This window comes from Fusarium phalaenopsidis (assembly GCF_050370095.1).
Source record: "Fusarium phalaenopsidis strain FUZ10S chromosome Unknown contig_32298, whole genome shotgun sequence".
Lineage (NCBI taxonomy): Eukaryota > Fungi > Ascomycota > Sordariomycetes > Hypocreales > Nectriaceae > Fusarium > Fusarium phalaenopsidis.
The window spans coordinates 1102531-1119948 of NW_028145407.1; the positions used below are offsets into that span (position 1 = coordinate 1102531).

A 17418-nucleotide genomic window follows, 5' to 3' on the forward strand; every position below is an offset into this window, starting at 1 on the left:
TTTGGGGGATGTAGTTGATCGACTCGGTGCATGCGCCTCGGGGAGGAAATGGGCTAGGATACCGGGGTACACTGCGAAACGGTGCACGGCAGTAGAGGGCGTGGGTACTGCGCTAGCTTGGCGATTTGGCGGGGTGAAATTCATCGGATCATCAATGCTCCTGCGCCGAGCCGCTGATGGCTGCCCGCTGTGGCTGGAGAGGGCATTGAATCTGGGGAGGAATTCAACTCAGGGACGTGGACATTTCGCCTTGCATTGCTGTCTGGTGGACTGAGTGATGAGTCCGAGTGTTTGGCGATCATATCTATTTCTTAGATGTCTGGAGTGTCTATAATTCTCATCCAATTTGTCAAGTATATATGTTAAAACCGTTCTCTCGAGTCCAAAGCGCTGGCCCTTCTTCGCTGTCTCGGGTGCTTCCCCTGGTGATCAAGCTGCCAAGGATCGTGGAGTTACATCATGCTTGTGCCAGGTAGCCCTGGAGACGGCGGGGGACTGGAGCTTGAAAGTTCGGGGCTTGAGCTGATATGGTGGTGACGTCTGATGATGCTCCAGTGCCTTACATGCATCCAACGTGTTGGGTTTTGAGTTTTGCGTACATACCCGTACCGTATGTGTCAGTTTATCGCAGAAAAAGAAAGAAGTTGGGATGGAGATGTCTTGACACACTGGTTCCTGATGCTTGTCAAGAAACAGATTTGCCCTGTTCCACATCATCAGCCACACTGTACCTGACGCGCTGACCGAAGGTGAGAGCTGCCCCTTCCTGTGAAATGAAATGAGGAGCCACTTGAAACCCCACCTCAGCCACACCCTTCATCCCTACCTCTCCTGTTCGGCCGCCTGGTTGCCCCTCTCCAGGGCAGCGTTCCTTTGTGCTCAGTGGCTGCCGCTGCCGCCTCGTCCACTCGCAGCTAGCCTGGTTTCCAGTTGGCAGCCCGCCCGAGCACAGGGCATCCGTCACTGAAGAGCGGACCGCCAATCACCAACTCCCAGGCGGTCGACGAGAAAAATGCCACTACGCTGAGGCCTGCTTGCTGCTGTACCTACCTAACCCCCATAACAGCTCACCCGCTATTATCGGCAGCAACCACCACCTCGCTCATCAAACCTCCCACTCCACACCCGCTCCCTCTGTCTCTGTTTCTGCCTCTCTCTCTCTTCTCTCCCTCATCTTGATTCACATGCCCGTACATCTTTGACGACGCTGCTGATATCGGCCTCCATCTCGACCTTATCCGCATCATTCCCCCTCCGATACCGCCTCCGCTGAGCTCGCGGCCTCGTCCCTCCCTCATCCTGGTGGTTTCTCAGCCCTCCTCGTCGGGCCAAAAATCGTGTGTTGGGACTCCGCGCAAATCATTGCATCACCCGCCCACGCACCACACACGCGATCCACCCGCAATCATCAACCTCCTCCTCCCTCCCTAACGACCATCCCGCATCCTCGTCGACCTTGCCGCTCTTTTTCTTGATAAATCTGCGACTCTGCCGCCCCCCCTCGCCATGGCTGACGCGCCCAACTCTGGCGATGAGCTGTACCCTATCGCCGTCCTCATCGACGAGCTAAAGGTAATGCCCATGGTCTGGCGGTGACGCCACGCTGCAACGCTCGCTCCTGTGCCTGCCCGCCCGCCGTCGACGACTTCCGCTGACTTGCAACCCTCTCTCCCCAGCACGACGATGTTTTGCTCCGTCTCAACGCCATCCACCGTCTCTCCACCATTGCTCTCGCTCTCGGCGCTGAACGAACTCGTGAGGAGCTCATCCCCTTCCTCGATGGTCAGTCTCGGTTGCCAACCTCCCCGCTCACCAATATACGATGAAAAAGAGCTTTCCCCTAACCTTGATACTATTCAGAGTCCGTGGAGGATGAGGACGAGGTCCTCGTCGCCCTGAGTGAAGAGCTCGGTGGTTTTATCGAGTATGTCGGTGGTGCTCAGTGGGGTCACGTCCTGCTGTCGCCCCTCGAGAACCTCGCTGCTATCGAGGAGCCCGTCGTGCGCGACAAGGTAGAATCCACCTCCATCGCCCTACTCCTGCCGCGCTGACCCCCCATCCAGGCCGTCGAGTCCCTGAACAAGATTTGCTCCGAGCTCTCGCCCCAACAAGTCGAGGAGTACTTCATCCCCCTCACGATCCGCCTCGCCAAGGCCGATTGGTTCACATCAAAGGTCTCGGGATGCGGTCTCTTCACAACCCCTTACAAGAAGGTCTCCCCGCCTGTCCAAGAACAGCTGCGCCAACAGTTCGGCATGCTCGTCCACGATGAGACCCCCATGGTTCGTCGCCAGGCTGCCACCAACCTGGCCAAGTTCGTCAAGGAGATGCCTGCCGCTATCGTCGTCGACGAAATGATACCCCTCTTCCAACATCTTGCACAAGACGACCAAGATAGCGTTCGATTACTGACGGTCGAGGTCCTCATCTCGATTGCCGAGGCCGTTCCCAAGGAGCAACAGTCGAGTCACGGCGTCCTCCTGACGTCCCTACGCAACTTGATAGAGGATAAGAGCTGGAGGGTGCGATACATGATTGCCGATCGTTTTGAAAAGGTTTGCTGCGCTCTCCGGGTTGTCATTTATTTGGTACTAATGATTACAGATCGCCAAGGCAGTTGACGAGGAGGTCGTCTCGCGAGATCTTGTCCCCGCATTCGTGAAGCTCCTCAAGGACAACGAGGCCGAGGTCCGAACCGCTATCGCTGGCCAGATCCCCGGCTTCTGCGCTCTCGTGGATCGCAACGTTCTCCTCAACGACATCATGGGCAGCATCGAGGACCTCGTCTCGGACACTTCCCAGCACGTCCGTGCTGCCCTCGGTACTCAGATCAGCGGCTTGGCTCCGATTCTCGGCAAGCAAGAGTATGGCACCTACATCTCTGCGCCGCGACGTTGATGCTAACATGCGCCAAAGGACCATTGACCACCTTCTTCCCATGTTTCTTCAGATGCTTAAGGACGAGTTTCCGGAGGTTAGGCTCCACATCATCTCCAAGCTTGAGCTTGTCAACCAGGGTAAGACATACAGATGAATCTTGCAGTTGAGCCGCGTACTGACATGGGCCAGTCATTGGCATCGATCTCCTCTCACAATCGCTTCTCCCCGCTATCGTGCAACTGGCCGAGGATAAGCAATGGCGAGTGCGACTTGCCATTATCGAATACATCCCTCTCCTCGCCAGCCAGCTCGGCGTGCAATTCTTCGACGAGAAGCTCAGCAACTTGTGCATGGGCTGGCTGGGAGACACGGTCTTCTCGATCCGCGAGGCTGCTACTCACAACCTTAAGAAGTTGACCGAGGTGTTTGGCGTGGAATGGGCCAGCGAGGCTATCATCCCCAAGGTCATGGCCATGGGCAACCACCCCAACTACCTGTACAGAATGACCACCTGCTTTGCCATCTCTGTAAGAACGGCTCTACCCCTGTGCGCGAGAGGCGCGACTAACATGTTCTCAGACCCTGGCGACCGTGGTGAGCATGGACGTCATCGCCAAGTCGATCCTCCCAATGCTTGACAAGCTCGTTGGAGACGATATCCCCAACATCCGATTCAACGTAGCCAAGACGTACGCAGTGCTGATCGACGTGCTCCGACGCCTGCCCGACGAGGGCACCCTGCACGACCTCGAGAAGCAGGGCAGCGAGATCACGCCCTCACCGCGAGGTATGGAGCTGATTCAACAAAGAGTTGTGCCCAACCTAGGCAAGCTGCAGAAGGACGACGATGTGGATGTGCGGTACTTTGCTACGACAGCGGCAGCTGCTGTCACGGGACCCATTGCTGGCGGAGAGCCCATGAATACATCGCCATAGATGAGAGACGTAATGAAGCAATAATTGTTGCCGCGGCAGATTTTTTTTGGTCTGTTTTTGTTACGTCCGTATCGCCAGAGAGAAGGGAGCCAATGAGCCACCACACGTTGCATATTAGAAGCCACAAGCCGGACCGGGCAGTCCTGGGCCGGGACTGAGGAGGATGGAATGGATAAGACATGAGTTGAGAAGAGATATCCACGCAAAGCCTCTAGAGAAAGCGGAGGACGAGAGATGAAGGGTCGGGCGTGGGCAGACATCCAGGTGCTGGTGAGACGGCCAGGCAGGGTAGTCCAGGCGCCGATCAACAAGTCCAAATATCAATGTATGATAACAAACAGAGCTTGCAGAAGTGAATGATATCAACTGTTAGTGACCAGGTGCTGGAGCCAGCACGATTGTGACGAGGGGCGAGACATGAGATATTCAAAGGGGTATCTATCTTGGTTCACATTTTCTTTCATCTAGGCTCTACGGAAGCACAAGGTGCTGATGGTCTGGCCCTTGGCACCGCCAAAGCTGAATGTCCGGTACTCGACTCTCCCAACAACGTCAAAGCCCTCCCCATCCCGTCTCTCAAACCAGCTCCGCAGTTCCGACTCGGTCCAGTTACAGCTCGTGACCAAGAAGATGCCGCCCCTACGGACCAGTTGGAGCACCCTCTCCCGGTATCCCTCACACAGGCGTCGGCCCTGAGCATCCTTTTCGTCACTCAGCGAGATAGCGTCAAAGGTTCCCTTATCCAACACCACGTCCCAGCCGTCAGCCTGTGGGCCATTGAGCACCGTATCAAAGGGACCGGCTATCACATCCCACTCTTGGAACTCGACGTTTTCAGATTCTTTGGTGGTGGCGATCTGTCGAGCAAGGGAGATACTCTTTGGGCTGTAGTCGACTCCTAGAGCCCGACCTGTCCAGTCCTCTTCACGCAGCGAAAAGAGGAGGGAACCATTTCCACAGCCAAGGTCGAGGAAGCTGGTGTTGTCTTGGGAGAGCGCGGGGCTGTCGGGGTCTTCAGGTTCGAGGAGGCCTTCGAGGAACTCGAGGATCTTTGCTTCGGCGTCAGAGTCGTCGAACCACACGGTCCCGATATCGCTTGGGTCTTCGGTGTTGTTTGTTATCTCGGTCGTGTACAGGTTGTCCCAGCTAGACAGGTACGTGTTAGACTTGGGGGATAGATGGTGGGGGGAGGAAGGGCCAGGCGGACTATTCTTTTGTGCCGAGCTTGGAGGGCTCGAGGTGTTGGGGGTTGTCGCTTGAAGACATCGCGATCTGATCTAGAGAGTGAGAAAACGGTAAGAGACCGGAGAGGGCTTGTTTGAGGCCTGCCTGCGCTTCTGATGTTGGATATTTGAAGCTATCTTGAACAATTGTGGTGGGGTATGGTGGTGCATCCCGAAGCGGCAGGCGGTGAAAGCGGGGTGTTTGGCAATTGAGAACCTCACAGGCTCTCACCACCTACTACGTAGTAAGGCAAGTAAGAAGTCGACGTCGGGTTTACAAGTCCTTCTGCCAGTTATAGTGGGATACTGTTGAAAAGAGTTGTCTCATCTCAGCTAGTCACGTTGATAGTTAGAGATGCATATCTTCACAATTGTCACAAGTACCAAGCAAAAAGAAACATCAACTGCGGGTCGTGACGACGATTGCATTCAAGCCGGGGGTATTTAACAATAGCACAGGCTTCTCTTTCTACATCACCGCCCTCGCCAGGCGGAGAAGCCGTGTAGACAAGGGGGCGAGAAGAGAAAAACAACGCCTTTCCATGCAGCAACCAGCAGCAAGATGGATTCAAAGAGATGTCTTGCGAAGCGTGTCAAAGCCCGAGATCGGACGATACGCTGCCCGCCATCTCTTCGGTCCTCTTGATTCCGTGAGAATAGGGTTGGTCATCCCCATCTCATATCATGTCATATAATTCCATCATGAAGATCTCGTCCTTGATGCCAACAACAGAATCAAAACATCCCAACACCAGGCCCCAAGAGTTTCCCAATCAGTAACCAAGGCAGTAACAGCAAAAACCAGTATGAGCAATTAGACACCCAACCCAGCTCGCCCACTCTCTCCGAGCAGTAGCGTCCAGGTTTTCGAGAACAAAAAACAGAGCCATTCATAGAACAGGCTCAGTAGAAAGACTCGACCATGGTGTCCTTCATGCTGGTGTTGATGTTGCTGGGGCCCTGGCCCTCACCAAGGCGGAAGACGCTCTCAATGACGCTGAGCTCGGTGGCGGTGGTGTCGAGACCGGTGACGGCGAGCCAGTCGTTGACCACCATGCCGGCGCCCACCACGTTCGAACCGCGGTTGACACTACCGGCAACAAGAGGAACCTGGAGCAGACTTGACAGCTCGTCCTGGTCCTGGATGGGGGTCTTGGGGTGGACGAGACCACCCTGGTTGGACAAGCTCATGTAGCTACCCACGAGGACATTGTCGGCGATGGTCTGACGGAACACCTCGACGCCGAGCACGTCAGCGATAATCTCTTCAGTCTCGCGCTCAATGTCTGGGTGGACTAGGGCGATGTGGTCGTTTGTGACGATGACGTTTCCGAGAGCCGAGAGGCGCTCCTCGATTCGCTGAATGCGGACCGAGTCTGGCAGCGAGTTGCGCAGGTGCTGGAGCTCCTGGTCGGTTGTGGTCGTGGGCACGAGAAGGCCCTTTCGGTTGCCCGCAGTGAGGCGGCCAATGATGCGAGTGCCCGCAATGGTGGTGCGGACGGTGGGAACGATGTCTTGGAGTTCGGCCTCGAAGACACTACGTGTGTCAGCACATCATGAAGTTGGGAAGCTCGTGCCAGGATCATGAAGCTTACCTGTAGAAGTTCTCGCTGGCACCTAGGGCGACCAGGGCGTAGGAATTGGTCAAGGTGGAAAAGACACCGACCCTAGAAGAATAAAAGTCAGCATGATTACTTCCACCGTGTGATTGTCCATCTCTTAATGTAGCCTCGATCACCCAGCTGAGGCCATCTCGAAGCAAGCGAGCGAGCGAGATGCGTGCGCATCAGGCAAAGGCGGGGGCGGGGTTGATCAAGAGCTTCATTCGCCGCGGGGAGAGAAGAAAAAAAAAAAGAGACGACATACTCGTTGGAGTTCTCGAATTGCGCGCGCACCGCCATGATTGCTGAAGTGTTCTGAGTAGTGGTACCTGTAGTGACTAGAATTTTGAAGGTTTGGAGGAGAGGTAAAATAGAAGTAGGGTTTGGCTGTTGTCGCTGTGTAGGAGGGAGAAAGTGTGGATGTGGTGAGTGAGGTTTGGGTTTTTTTTTTCTCTGGGCCTCGTAGCTCCTGCCCGCCCTTTATGTAATGGACGAAACTCGTCACAGAAACTTCAGATTTCTAGGAAGGTTCGGTACCTCAGGGACTTGAGTTAATGTCCCCACCTGAAAGTCTCAACCTAACCTAACCTCTAGCCTACTGTAGGTGGGTATCATCAATCAATCTGATGAGTATCATCAGTATGCCCTTCTGGGCTGTCCGAGGGGTGACTCATCCATGGCATTGCCACTATTGCAGGCTGCTCACCAATTCTCGACTAGATTTTGCTCTGCAGGGACCAACTCTATGACTCTTCACAATCTGCCCTGGCCTGGCCCGCTGTGGCACCACCTCCGGCGCTACTGTATCCTCCCTCTGTTGGTCGCCTTCAGCCTCGTTAGATTCAGCCCCAGTTGCTCCCCGTCGACTCATCCTGAGTAGAGTCCCAATCCGGTAGGTGACCCTGTTTTCGTCATCCGCCATCACCTGGGACGTACAGCAACTAGGTTCTCTACTGGCTGAGGCGCATTCTTATCTCCAATGCCACATGAATTTTTGTCTTCTATTCAGACATACACTCATTCTACTGCATGCAATTACTTCCCCACACGCTCCAAACTCGGGCTGTATATGGTATATGTAAAAAAGACTGCAGTCAAGAAACAAGAAACCTTGCGGCCTCCCTTGCTGCTCACCTCGTCAAGTTCATACACATAGAACAATATCGCGGTCCAAATCCTTCTTCATCCTTCGCATGCCAAGTCGTGCCTTTCGTAAAACTTCAGTCCTGCCCAGGCCAGCTTGCCATGAGCAGTCTGACCTCTGCATCCATGCCATGCTCGCAACCTGCTTCATCATGTATCCCCGGATATCTACAAACCCGCTCTCTCATCACGGCAACGCGTCTATCTCCTTTTCCCTGATCACCATTCCTCTCCGTTTCAGAGCACCTGGTCCAGTTCATCTGCCCTACAGAGTCCAGATTGGTGCCTTCCACAGAACCTGTCTGCCTCTCACCTCCAAAGCCATGAATCCTGCAAACCGCACCCGGTTTGCATCACTTGGCACCGCCACTGCAAAGTTATCCATGTCAGCATCCGTCCGTACACTCTTCGAGGAATCGTTGTCCTCCCCAACCGCACCCAGATTTGCCTTGATTAACGTACCAGTCTTGGCCTTGCCGCTCTTATCATCACCCTCCTCCTTCTTCTTGTCATCATCCTCACCATCTTCCTTCTGACCCTCCAGAGGCGGCAGTGGCGCCTTCTCAACCTCCATCACACGTGGCTGAACAATTTCTCCGGGGAGCGGGTATGTAATAGCAACATCTCGGCTCTCCAGTGGTAGGTTGGCTGCGATACCCACGGCGAGCTCAACAATCATCGACGTGCTACCCTCCACGCCCGCCGGGGGCGGGTTGTTAAGGAACTGGTACAGACAGGCCGTCAGAGTGGATGTGGCCTTGGCCGTGAACGCGGTACGGTTGTCGGCAGTCGAGGGCGAGTTCAATTGACGGTGCAGACCCTCCAGCGTCGTCATTCGCCAGTTCACCACCTTGTTGGTGAGAGCGTCGAATTCCTCCTGGCTGGTCATCGTGTATGCGTTATGCCGGATGTTCAGCTCAATTTCCTTGAGTGATTGGCTCAGCTGCGGATCCAGGCCTGGGTGGAAGCACTTGTTGAACACTTCCTCCATCAACCAGCGCGAAATGACGGCTCGTCCGACCGCCGTCATCTCAGCCTTGCCTGTCTTGAGCGCATCTGCACTGACGTAGCTAACAAGCCACTGCGGCACGCTTCGCCAATCCTTTCGGATGTTGAAGGAGAGGTTGTTGATAGCGCCATTGAGCCGGTTCCATCGCGTCGAGTATTCGTTGTCGTCGAGCGCAGTGCGCGACTGCGACATACGTTGGTTGGCTACGGCATTCTGAAGGTGGACAATCTGCCCAGTGAGTGCGTCGATCTGCGCCTTTCCATCAAAGTAGAGTCGCTTGACGTTCTTGTACTTAGTAACTACAAAAGGTTAATGCAAGCTCCCGTGGTCGACCCACACAGCATTCAACGGGTCACTTACGCAGGTCCTTGAATGACTTGTCATCCCCGGCCGGCTCAGCAGGGACAGCGGAAACGGGCTGGGGACTGTCGCGGCCCTGGTCTCCCTCGAACTGCGGCGGGCGGTTGCCTTGGTAGGCTTGCGGCTGGCCGACGCCCTGGGGCACCGGGGGCAGGGGGTTCATATTGTTCATTGAGGTGCTGTGACGGTAAGTGGGGGGCGGGCCGGCGGGGGGGTCGACCTGGCCGCGCAGCTTGTCGGCTTCGGGACGGCGAGACGGGGGAGGTCCTCCAGCGGGTGGTGCCATGCCCGATTGTTGCGGCTGTGGGGTGATCTGCTGTGCGGGGGGAAGGCTCGTGGTTGAGCCGTGGTTTTGAATGTAGACGGAGTGATTCACCGCAGGTGAAGTAGACGCTGATTGCAGGTTGGCCGAACGTTGATCCGGGTCGGTGATGGGCGATTCATGCGAGAATTGCGAAACCGTCTCGGGATTCTGAAACTGGGAAACAGTGCCAAGATGAGCTGGGACTGTTCTCAAATCTCCACCTTGGATGCCACCCTGATGATAACCGGGCTGCTGAGAGTTCGGGTAAGGGTAGGGCTGCTGCGACGACGGGTGCTGCGGCGGGTTAAGAGGAGACGGTTGCTGGTCGTAAACGCTCGTTTCGTAGATGGTTTGCGGTTGTTGGTCCTGGGGGTGTACCTGAACGTGGGGTTGCGGCGGCGGCTGTTGCTGCTGCTGGGGCGGGGCTTGGTTCTGGCGATAGGCGACGTCCTCGTAGTTGGCCGAGTGCTGTTGCTGGTCTACCTCACCAGAGACTTGGCGGATGGTGTTGTGCAGGGAGATGCGAGAGTTCTGCGAGGGCGAATGCGAGTTAGAGTCATGCGCAGAGTAATGCTCATTGATGTCGTCGAGGCCTTGGCGAGACGAGAGTTGCGGTGGATAAGGGGACTGTGGGTTGTCGGGGACCTGCTGGACCTGCTGGATCTACTCAGCTTGGGCTGGCGGAGGCAATGGATGGGATGGCGGCTGGCGCCAATAGTAGCCAGGATTCACAAGTTGGGGTTGGTTGGGCTTGGGCGAATTGGGCTGGGGAGGGAAAAGGGGATTGGATCGGGTCTGGACCCGGGGCTAGGCAAGCTGTGGCTGCTGGTTGGGTCTTGTCCTGTCGAGTCGCTGTGCTGTGCTGTTCTGGGCGACAGGCAGAGAGTGAATTGATTATGGTAAGATTGGGAGGGTGAGGCTGAGGGAGGGGAAGGGGAGCTGTGCAGATGCAGACGCAGGAGAGGGGAGAGGAAATGGAAGGGTGAGATGTGATGGGACAAGGAAAGGGAAGGGAAGGCTGTGGTCAGGATAGGAGAAGCGATTGTTTAGGAAAGGCGGTGGATTGCTCACCCGCTTGGAGGGACGGCGCGCAAGGCCACCAGTGTTGTCGTAGGAATGGTGGTGACCGTGGCCGATGCTTATGCCGTGGTGGTGCTGGCTGTCAGACGCCCCACGATTGGACCCAGAAAAGATGCCCTTAATCAACTTTCGGGTCGAGAGCTTCTGAGGAGTCGCCTGAGGTTGTTGCTGCTGTTGCTGCGGCGGTGGTTGCAGTTGCTGAGCAGGAGGAGGAGGAGCCTGGCCGTACCCAGCGGCGTGGCTATTCAGATCGTCGACCGACGAGGTTGCGATGTCGTATGGTGTGGCGGAGCTGTAGCGGATGCTCTGCGATCGGCCCAAACCAGGGTCTACAAAGTCCGAGTGAGACTGATGGCCGTCAAAGCCCGACAGATTGGAGCTCTGCTGCTGCTGCAGAGAAGGGGGGTTGTTGATGTTTGCGCCGGTGGTGCTGCTGGCGGCCGAGGGCGAGCTATAGAGGTGCGGCGGGGGAGGGGCGCCGCCAGCGGAGGCGGAGGAGGGGGAGGGCAGCAACGGTGTCTGAGGCTGATGCTGCTGCTGGGGATGTTGAAGATGCAACGGCTGCTGGCCTTGATGTTGGTGCTGCTGTTGCAAAAGGTGGGAGGGCTGCCGTGAATCAAAAGACTCGCTCGAGCTGTAGGCGGTGTTATGGGACGACGACAAGGCTGAATGGGGGGTCGCGCTCGAGTTGGCAGGATTGCTGGCGTTGGCGCTGGCGTTGTGCGAGTGGCCGAAGCCGTGACCGCTGTGGGCGCTGTGGGCGGCTGAGTCCGCCTCGTCAAGGAGCTGCTGCTGTTGCTGCTGCTGGTGGCTCGGCTGGCGCTGGTGGCCTGTCGCCTGGGTCGTCGCAGCTGGAGCGCCCGTCGCAGCACTGCCGCTCGTCGCAGACGGGGTCGTCGTCGTCGCTGGCGTCTTTGACGAGGCGAGCGCCTGCGAGGACCGGTTGCTGTGCTTGCCGAGGCGACCGAAGCTCGGCATCCTGCGATTGAAGTTGCGGACTGGACGGCGGTATTTGGGGGAGGGGGAGAGAGACGGTCCGCGGGGAGCGAGCGAGCGAGCAGTTGAGGACGGAGAGATTGGACAGCCACGCACGGGAAGGATATGGGAAAGAGGAGAAACGGTTTCTTGGGTCCTGTTGGGATCGGGGATGGGATGGGCCCAACGGATGGACACGGTCAACCACCTTCTCAGCCTGCCCGCGTAATTAAGTGCAGTACGTAGGTTGGAACCCCCAGAAGGGAAAAACCACGCTCTCTCTCAATCGCTAAACCGCTGTCGCCGCTGTGGATGTCCAGCGCCCCGGAACCCGCTGCAAGTTGGACTGGGCTGGCCGGGCTGGACGCCCCCCAAGATTAGATCCCTGGAGCAGCTGCTGTAGACGGGCCGCTGACGGTCGAGGTGGAGGTCCGGCAGCTTGGACGGGACGATACGAATGGATGGAACTACTAGGGTGGTGTCGTGGACTATCGAAAGCTCTCTATCATGGCAGATGTCCAGGTGAACGTTGCATGTTCGTCCCCTGTCAAATGGGCCTAGCTCGGCCGTCAAAGATTGGATTATTTACAGCACAGCCCCCCTGGACTCTCTCAGTGGCGCTCGACGGCTTGAGGTTAGCGTCCTTGCCGCTCTTGAAGCTCTCACCGAGGACCCTTGATCATGGAAGGGAGGGCGAAGGCTATCGGTATGTAATTTACCCATCTTGTAAGTCTGGCATGTTAAATCGACTTTTGGGTACTTGTTGGCTTGAATCTTTCATGACATGGCATACATCTTGCCGTGCTCCTGACATGTACCTAGCAGATATTGATGTATCATATAAATTGACAGTCAGGACTAATCACACTGGACGCTTATCCTCTGGCGGTAAAAGCAGCACGACTTGGGTTCCTCGTCGGGGCCCCATGAGGTCACTCCTTGGCGCTGGATGGCTGGATGGTCAGCAAATCTTCAGCCCTTCTTCACCTCGGCGCGTGAGGAGTTCATCCACACTTTCGAAGCTTCCCACAGGCCTGTCCTCGGGCGTGTCAGCAAGCAGCCGGGCCTATGAGATCAAGTCACAGGCGTATTCTCAGCCAATGTCATCTATCTATCACGCACATTCAGCCTCGTCCTGTATGGTTTGTTGGACGCTGTCTCAGACGTCTTGCATCCATCGCTCTGCGGGGTCCCATGGAGGCTGTGCCTGCGGGCTTGGAGCTCGCTTTCAACCCAGGCCAACAACATTCAGCAGGCCCAGGTCCTTGGGGGCCGGCATGGCATGAACCGAGATGATATCTCCTCACTTTCAGTCGAGGCTTAGATGGGACGATGGATCGGCATCGAAAAAAGCAGGGGCAGAAACCTGTCTCCCTTGTCATACTCTATCTCGAGCCTGTTTTTCCCCATGGAAATTGACGTGTTTTTAATTTCGAGAAACTGTGCGTACCCCTGCTCGCCGATGGAAGCTGCTATGAATAGAAACCTACCTGACAAGCTTTCCTGCCAGACAGGGATGTGCTGACACGACATCTGGTGGCTGCCGTGCGGCAGTTTTTCCACGATCCTTCAACGCCTATGTACGGGGTTCAGCGGGCGCTATTTGCAATGTATATTTGTCTGGATTTTCTTGGCACTTCTATTTCCAGTGCAAGATTTTCCTTGGTTGGACCATGGCCTTCAGCTCAATTGGGTGGCTTCTTCAGCTCCTACCCGCTTTTTCACTCACTTGGGATCCATGGTAGGGGATGTAATGGACACTTCAATAACCCAAGGGCAGCTAGCCCAAACAAAAATAATGGCACGGGGCCCAGATTCTATCTGTCTACAGCACAAAATGTCCCGAGCAGAGGGGCTTATACCATCATAGATATGAATTCTCAATATTGCCCGAGCAGATGTGAGTTGAGGTCTAGGGTAAGCTCACTTGAGGTCGGCGACCATCCGGAGGGTCTACTACAAAACAAGGTCGGCGACCTGAATTTGCCCTAGGACAAATCACAAATGTCGGTCAAATAGGGAGATGGATAATAAATGCATGTCTTCCTCCTAGTTCCTGCAGCTTACTGTCCGTGAGCCAAGCAGGCAATCAACTTGCGAACTTGCAGCTTATATCGACGATCCACCAATCTCACCTGTCTCCACGCCCCGTCACGTATCACAATCCATTCATCTATCAACCACCCACCCAACATCATCATGTGTTTTGGAGCAACTTGCTCAACCTGCTGTAAGTCTCGAAACACCCTCAACTCCAGTCTTGCGATAAGCTGACCAACATCCCAGCAAAGAAGTCCTGGCGTGGATGTGGTAGCCACGTCCGACAGGTACTCGATGGAGTGCCAGAGTCCCAGTGGTGCACTTGCACCCCGCGCACAAAGATTGACGGCAAAGAATATCCTCCTGCGGCGGCGATGCAGATTCCCGGGCTGAGTTGGATCACGGGGATGTTTGGCGGAGGAGGGCGCAAGGACGGCAAACAGGACCTATAGGGTTGATGCCAGCTCGAAACAGGAGTTGTATTTGTTGAGCCATCTCCATGGTTCTTTGTCATTGGGGGACCGGATGTCGGGGCATGTATCGGCTGGAGTCAGGTTGCGGTGGGCGTTGTAGCAAGGGGTTGGTGTAGCGAGTAATGAAAATCATGATACGAAAATCTGCAGAGTCAGTCATACATGAACAGTCAGGCCCGAGATTGATAGATCCCGGCGGCTCAGAGTAGCCTCCGGTCGGCAATGCCTTTTCGATTTGCAAATAAGAACCCAATGGTTGGCCCTAATGACAAGAGACTCTGCGGGGGCGCGATGCGTCACTAATGGAGGGGAACCCAGAATGTGGAGAAGAAACCCGTCAAGAGGAAGACAAGCGAGAACCGATAGGCAAAGACGGCCCAAAGGGCGTCACTTTCCCGCTCTCGGTATTTAAATCCCCCACAGCGAGACAAGTTATTGGCCTTCCCCAGACTCGGATTGGAGATTTCCAAGCTCCGTATCGGAGTGCTGATAACTCGGACGCCGCCTCGTGATAAGAAGGGCGGTCCGGTTCTTGGCCGGGAGGTTATTAGACTCCCTCTTCCGCAGAAGTTAGACAAACTCACTTCCTGCATGATCCGTCGTCGAGATCGAATAGATCGCCAACCATGTTGCTCCTGTCACCGGCTTTCATTGCCGGGGCTGCTGTTCTGCTCCTTGTCATCCATGTCGTCGTCCGCCTCACCTCGGCCATGGCAAAGGTGCCCGGCCCGGTTGTGTCCAACTTCACCTCGCTCGTGTTGAAATGGAACGAACTCGGTGCAAACCGTACCATGTACCTCCATGACTTACACAAAAAGTATGGCCCGGTTGTCCGTGTTGCACCTAATGAGGTGTCCTTCACCTCAGCGGCTGCTCTCAAGGAGATCTATGGCTCCGGCGGTAGTGGATATGACAAGACCGAGTTTTATGACCTCTTTCAGGTTTATGGCAAGCGGTAAGATATTCGTAGCACAATATCCTTCAATGACACTGACTCGTGACTCAGGACCATGTTCTCTACGCTGAACAAGGGCGACGTTAGTCTTATCACGGTGTATCCCATGCGCTGTAGCTAATGGCTGGCCCTAGCACGCAAAGCGAAGGAGGATGATCGGTGATCGATACGCCAACAGCAATGTGATGAAAACTGCGCCTTTGGCTGGGATACAGGTGCGCTCTAAGAAGTTCGTCGAGCGCTGTGTTAGCTCTCCTGATGGTACAGCCGATGTGTTTGTAAGAAAGACCCGCTGATCTGGCAGAGTCAGAACTAACATGTCGCAGAGGAGTTTGTTAATCACTGAAACGATTTGGCCGTGAATAAATGCTGACCGGAATAGCGCTCCATGCCTATGCCTGTGATTGTGTCACACACCAGCTCTTCCATCCATATGGCAGCAACTGCTTGCAGAACCAGGGCGATGAAGAGATGATGCACCAGGTAGCCGCTGATGACAGCCTGAAAAGTAAGCCGTCCCCAGGAATAACGGTGTGAGAAGTAAACAGGCTAAGAAAAACCGAGACCGGCTGGTCCAGCACTACAGCCCAACTCTCCATCGAGTTGTATCCAATGTACTTGCCAGCTTCGCAAAGCCTCGATCTATCCCCTTGGCCGACAACTTTGTCATTGAGAATGCCAAAGAGGATGGTGCAGCTGATTTCACGGTGTTGAACCGGCTCAAGGAGAAGAATAGCGTCCTAGAAACCATCGACATGGCAGCCGAGTGCCTCGATCACATGGCGGCTGGTATTGATACGACCGGCGATGTTCTTTGCTTCTTGATGTGGGAGCTCTCGCAACCTCGATCCATCAAGTACCAGCGTCTCCTCCGAGAAGAGTTTCGAAACAATCCCAACGCACCCTTTGATGAGCTCACTCTCCTGGACGCTGTACTCAACGAGGGCTTGCGGTGCTTCCCTGCTATCCCCATGTCTCTTCCTCGATATGTTCCCCAGGGCGGCCGTGTCATTGACGGATTTTCATTACCAGAAAAGACGGTGGTTAGTTGTCAATCCTTTTCTGTTCATCGAATCAACGACGACGTTTTCCCCGATCCCGACAAGTTCTACCCTGAACGATGGCTTGAGACCGAAGGAGACGCCGACCGACGACGACTTCAGTGGGCTTTCTCCAGCGGAGGGCGAGGATGCATCGGAAAGCAGTGAGTGGTATCCGTGTCTTGGCATGATATGAACATGTGCTGACAGAGCCGAAACCCAATAGCCTTGCCATGGCAGAGATGAAGACATTGCTGCGTGATGTCTACTCGCAGTATGAAACTGAGCCAGATGAATCGATGAGCAGCGAATCTATGGTCATGGACGACCAGCTCATCTCATCGCGACCCCTTGGAAAGCGATGTCTCCTCAGATTCGTCCCCGTGACAGAGGAAGAGAAGAAACAGTGATGCCCTTCTGCCCACTACGGCGGAATGCATTTGGGAGGAGAGGTAGCACAAAACACTGCCACATTTGCACCATCCTCGACTTGAAAGGGCAACACCTGGTGAGCCCAGCTAGGGCTTTGCACTAGTGACAAGAGGTTCATCGACGGAGTTCTGGACCTAACGTGATATCCGGGGCAGCACAGACCTTGACAGGAGCGGGGGGAGGGGCTCCTTGGGGGCACCCTTGGTCTAAGGGTTTCGTGTAAGACGTGCCATGGTATATCACCAAATCATCACGCCAACCTCATGATGTTGGCAAACTCGAACCCGGGTAATAACAGCGTGAACCTGGTAGACGAACATGCGTACCTGTGTTGAGAGGGACGCGCAATGTATATCTTGGGATACATGCTTAGACCATAGCGCAATATCGCGAGTAACAAACACAAGCCGTGGCCTTTGTTGTTGGAACAATGGCCAGTTAAATCCGAATTCCCCGAGGCGGTATTTATGAGTGACGTCGTGCCGAGATCCATGGATGACAGCTGGCGGGGACTGCTCCGTGGAGGACAGGCGCCCAACTGCGAGGAGCCGTTTTTCCCTGCAGTTGCCGGCCGTCCCGTCGACCAGTTGGCGGCTGCAGCATGACAGCGTGCCCAAGGCAACCGTCGCCAACTCTTCCAGTCCAGTCAGCGCCCGGATAGGCAGTGAGGCTTCGGTTACAGTGCGTGCAAAGGCTGAAATGGGCTTGGTGGGGGAAGCGGTCCAGAACCCTTGGCCCCTGGGGCGGCTGTTTCGCAGTGGAGTCTTCTGGCGTTACAGGTACGGCGATACGCTGGAGCGCAGAGGGACATCTCGTGATTCTGTTATGCCTGAGGAAAAGATGATGAATCCAAAGAGGGAATTGTGAAGTAATGCATGAAACTTGATCAGATTCCCACCGAAAGGACAAGAATATCGTCGTAGATTTTTTTTTCCATGTGTCAGGTAGGCAGGTAGTCGTTTCAGTC

General features: G+C 55.3%; 5 protein-coding genes across 5 annotated transcripts; 2 read left to right on the forward strand and 3 right to left on the reverse strand.

The window, feature by feature from the left end:
- Positions 1 to 1506: 1506 nt before the first annotated feature.
- On the forward strand, positions 1507 to 3816 carry LRP88_06920 (protein phosphatase 2A structural subunit TPD3; the record flags this gene model as incomplete). Its single annotated transcript, XM_083243457.1, has 8 exons — positions 1507 to 1572; positions 1677 to 1782; positions 1861 to 2012; positions 2064 to 2555; positions 2605 to 2864; positions 2917 to 3017; positions 3070 to 3407; positions 3460 to 3816. 8 exons carry the CDS (start codon positions 1507 to 1509, stop codon positions 3814 to 3816), a joined length of 1872 nt encoding a protein of 623 aa, XP_083100681.1.
- Positions 3817 to 4280: 464 nt separating this feature from the next.
- On the reverse strand, positions 4281 to 5082 carry LRP88_06921 (S-adenosyl-L-methionine-dependent methyltransferase; the record flags this gene model as incomplete). The annotated part of the gene is made up of 2 exons (XM_083243458.1): positions 4281 to 4962; positions 5024 to 5082. 2 exons carry the CDS (start codon positions 5080 to 5082, stop codon positions 4281 to 4283), a joined length of 741 nt encoding a protein of 246 aa, XP_083100682.1.
- An 860-nt stretch (positions 5083 to 5942) lies between these two features.
- LRP88_06922 (translation initiation factor 6) lies at positions 5943 to 6940 on the reverse strand (the record flags this gene model as incomplete). The annotated part of the gene is made up of 3 exons (XM_083243459.1): positions 5943 to 6576; positions 6635 to 6706; positions 6906 to 6940. The coding sequence occupies 3 exons, from the start codon at positions 6938 to 6940 to the stop codon at positions 5943 to 5945; spliced, it is 741 nt and encodes a 246-aa protein (XP_083100683.1).
- Positions 6941 to 8048: 1108 nt separating this feature from the next.
- LRP88_06923 (uncharacterized protein) lies at positions 8049 to 11514 on the reverse strand (the record flags this gene model as incomplete). The annotated part of the gene is made up of 3 exons (XM_083243460.1): positions 8049 to 9091; positions 9153 to 10110; positions 10528 to 11514. The coding sequence occupies 3 exons, from the start codon at positions 11512 to 11514 to the stop codon at positions 8049 to 8051; spliced, it is 2988 nt and encodes a 995-aa protein (XP_083100684.1).
- Positions 11515 to 14650: 3136 nt separating this feature from the next.
- LRP88_06924 (cytochrome P450) lies at positions 14651 to 16429 on the forward strand (the record flags this gene model as incomplete). Its single annotated transcript, XM_083243461.1, has 6 exons — positions 14651 to 14979; positions 15031 to 15061; positions 15114 to 15240; positions 15362 to 15487; positions 15544 to 16183; positions 16246 to 16429. The coding sequence occupies 6 exons, from the start codon at positions 14651 to 14653 to the stop codon at positions 16427 to 16429; spliced, it is 1437 nt and encodes a 478-aa protein (XP_083100685.1).
- Positions 16430 to 17418: the final 989 nt, after the last annotated feature.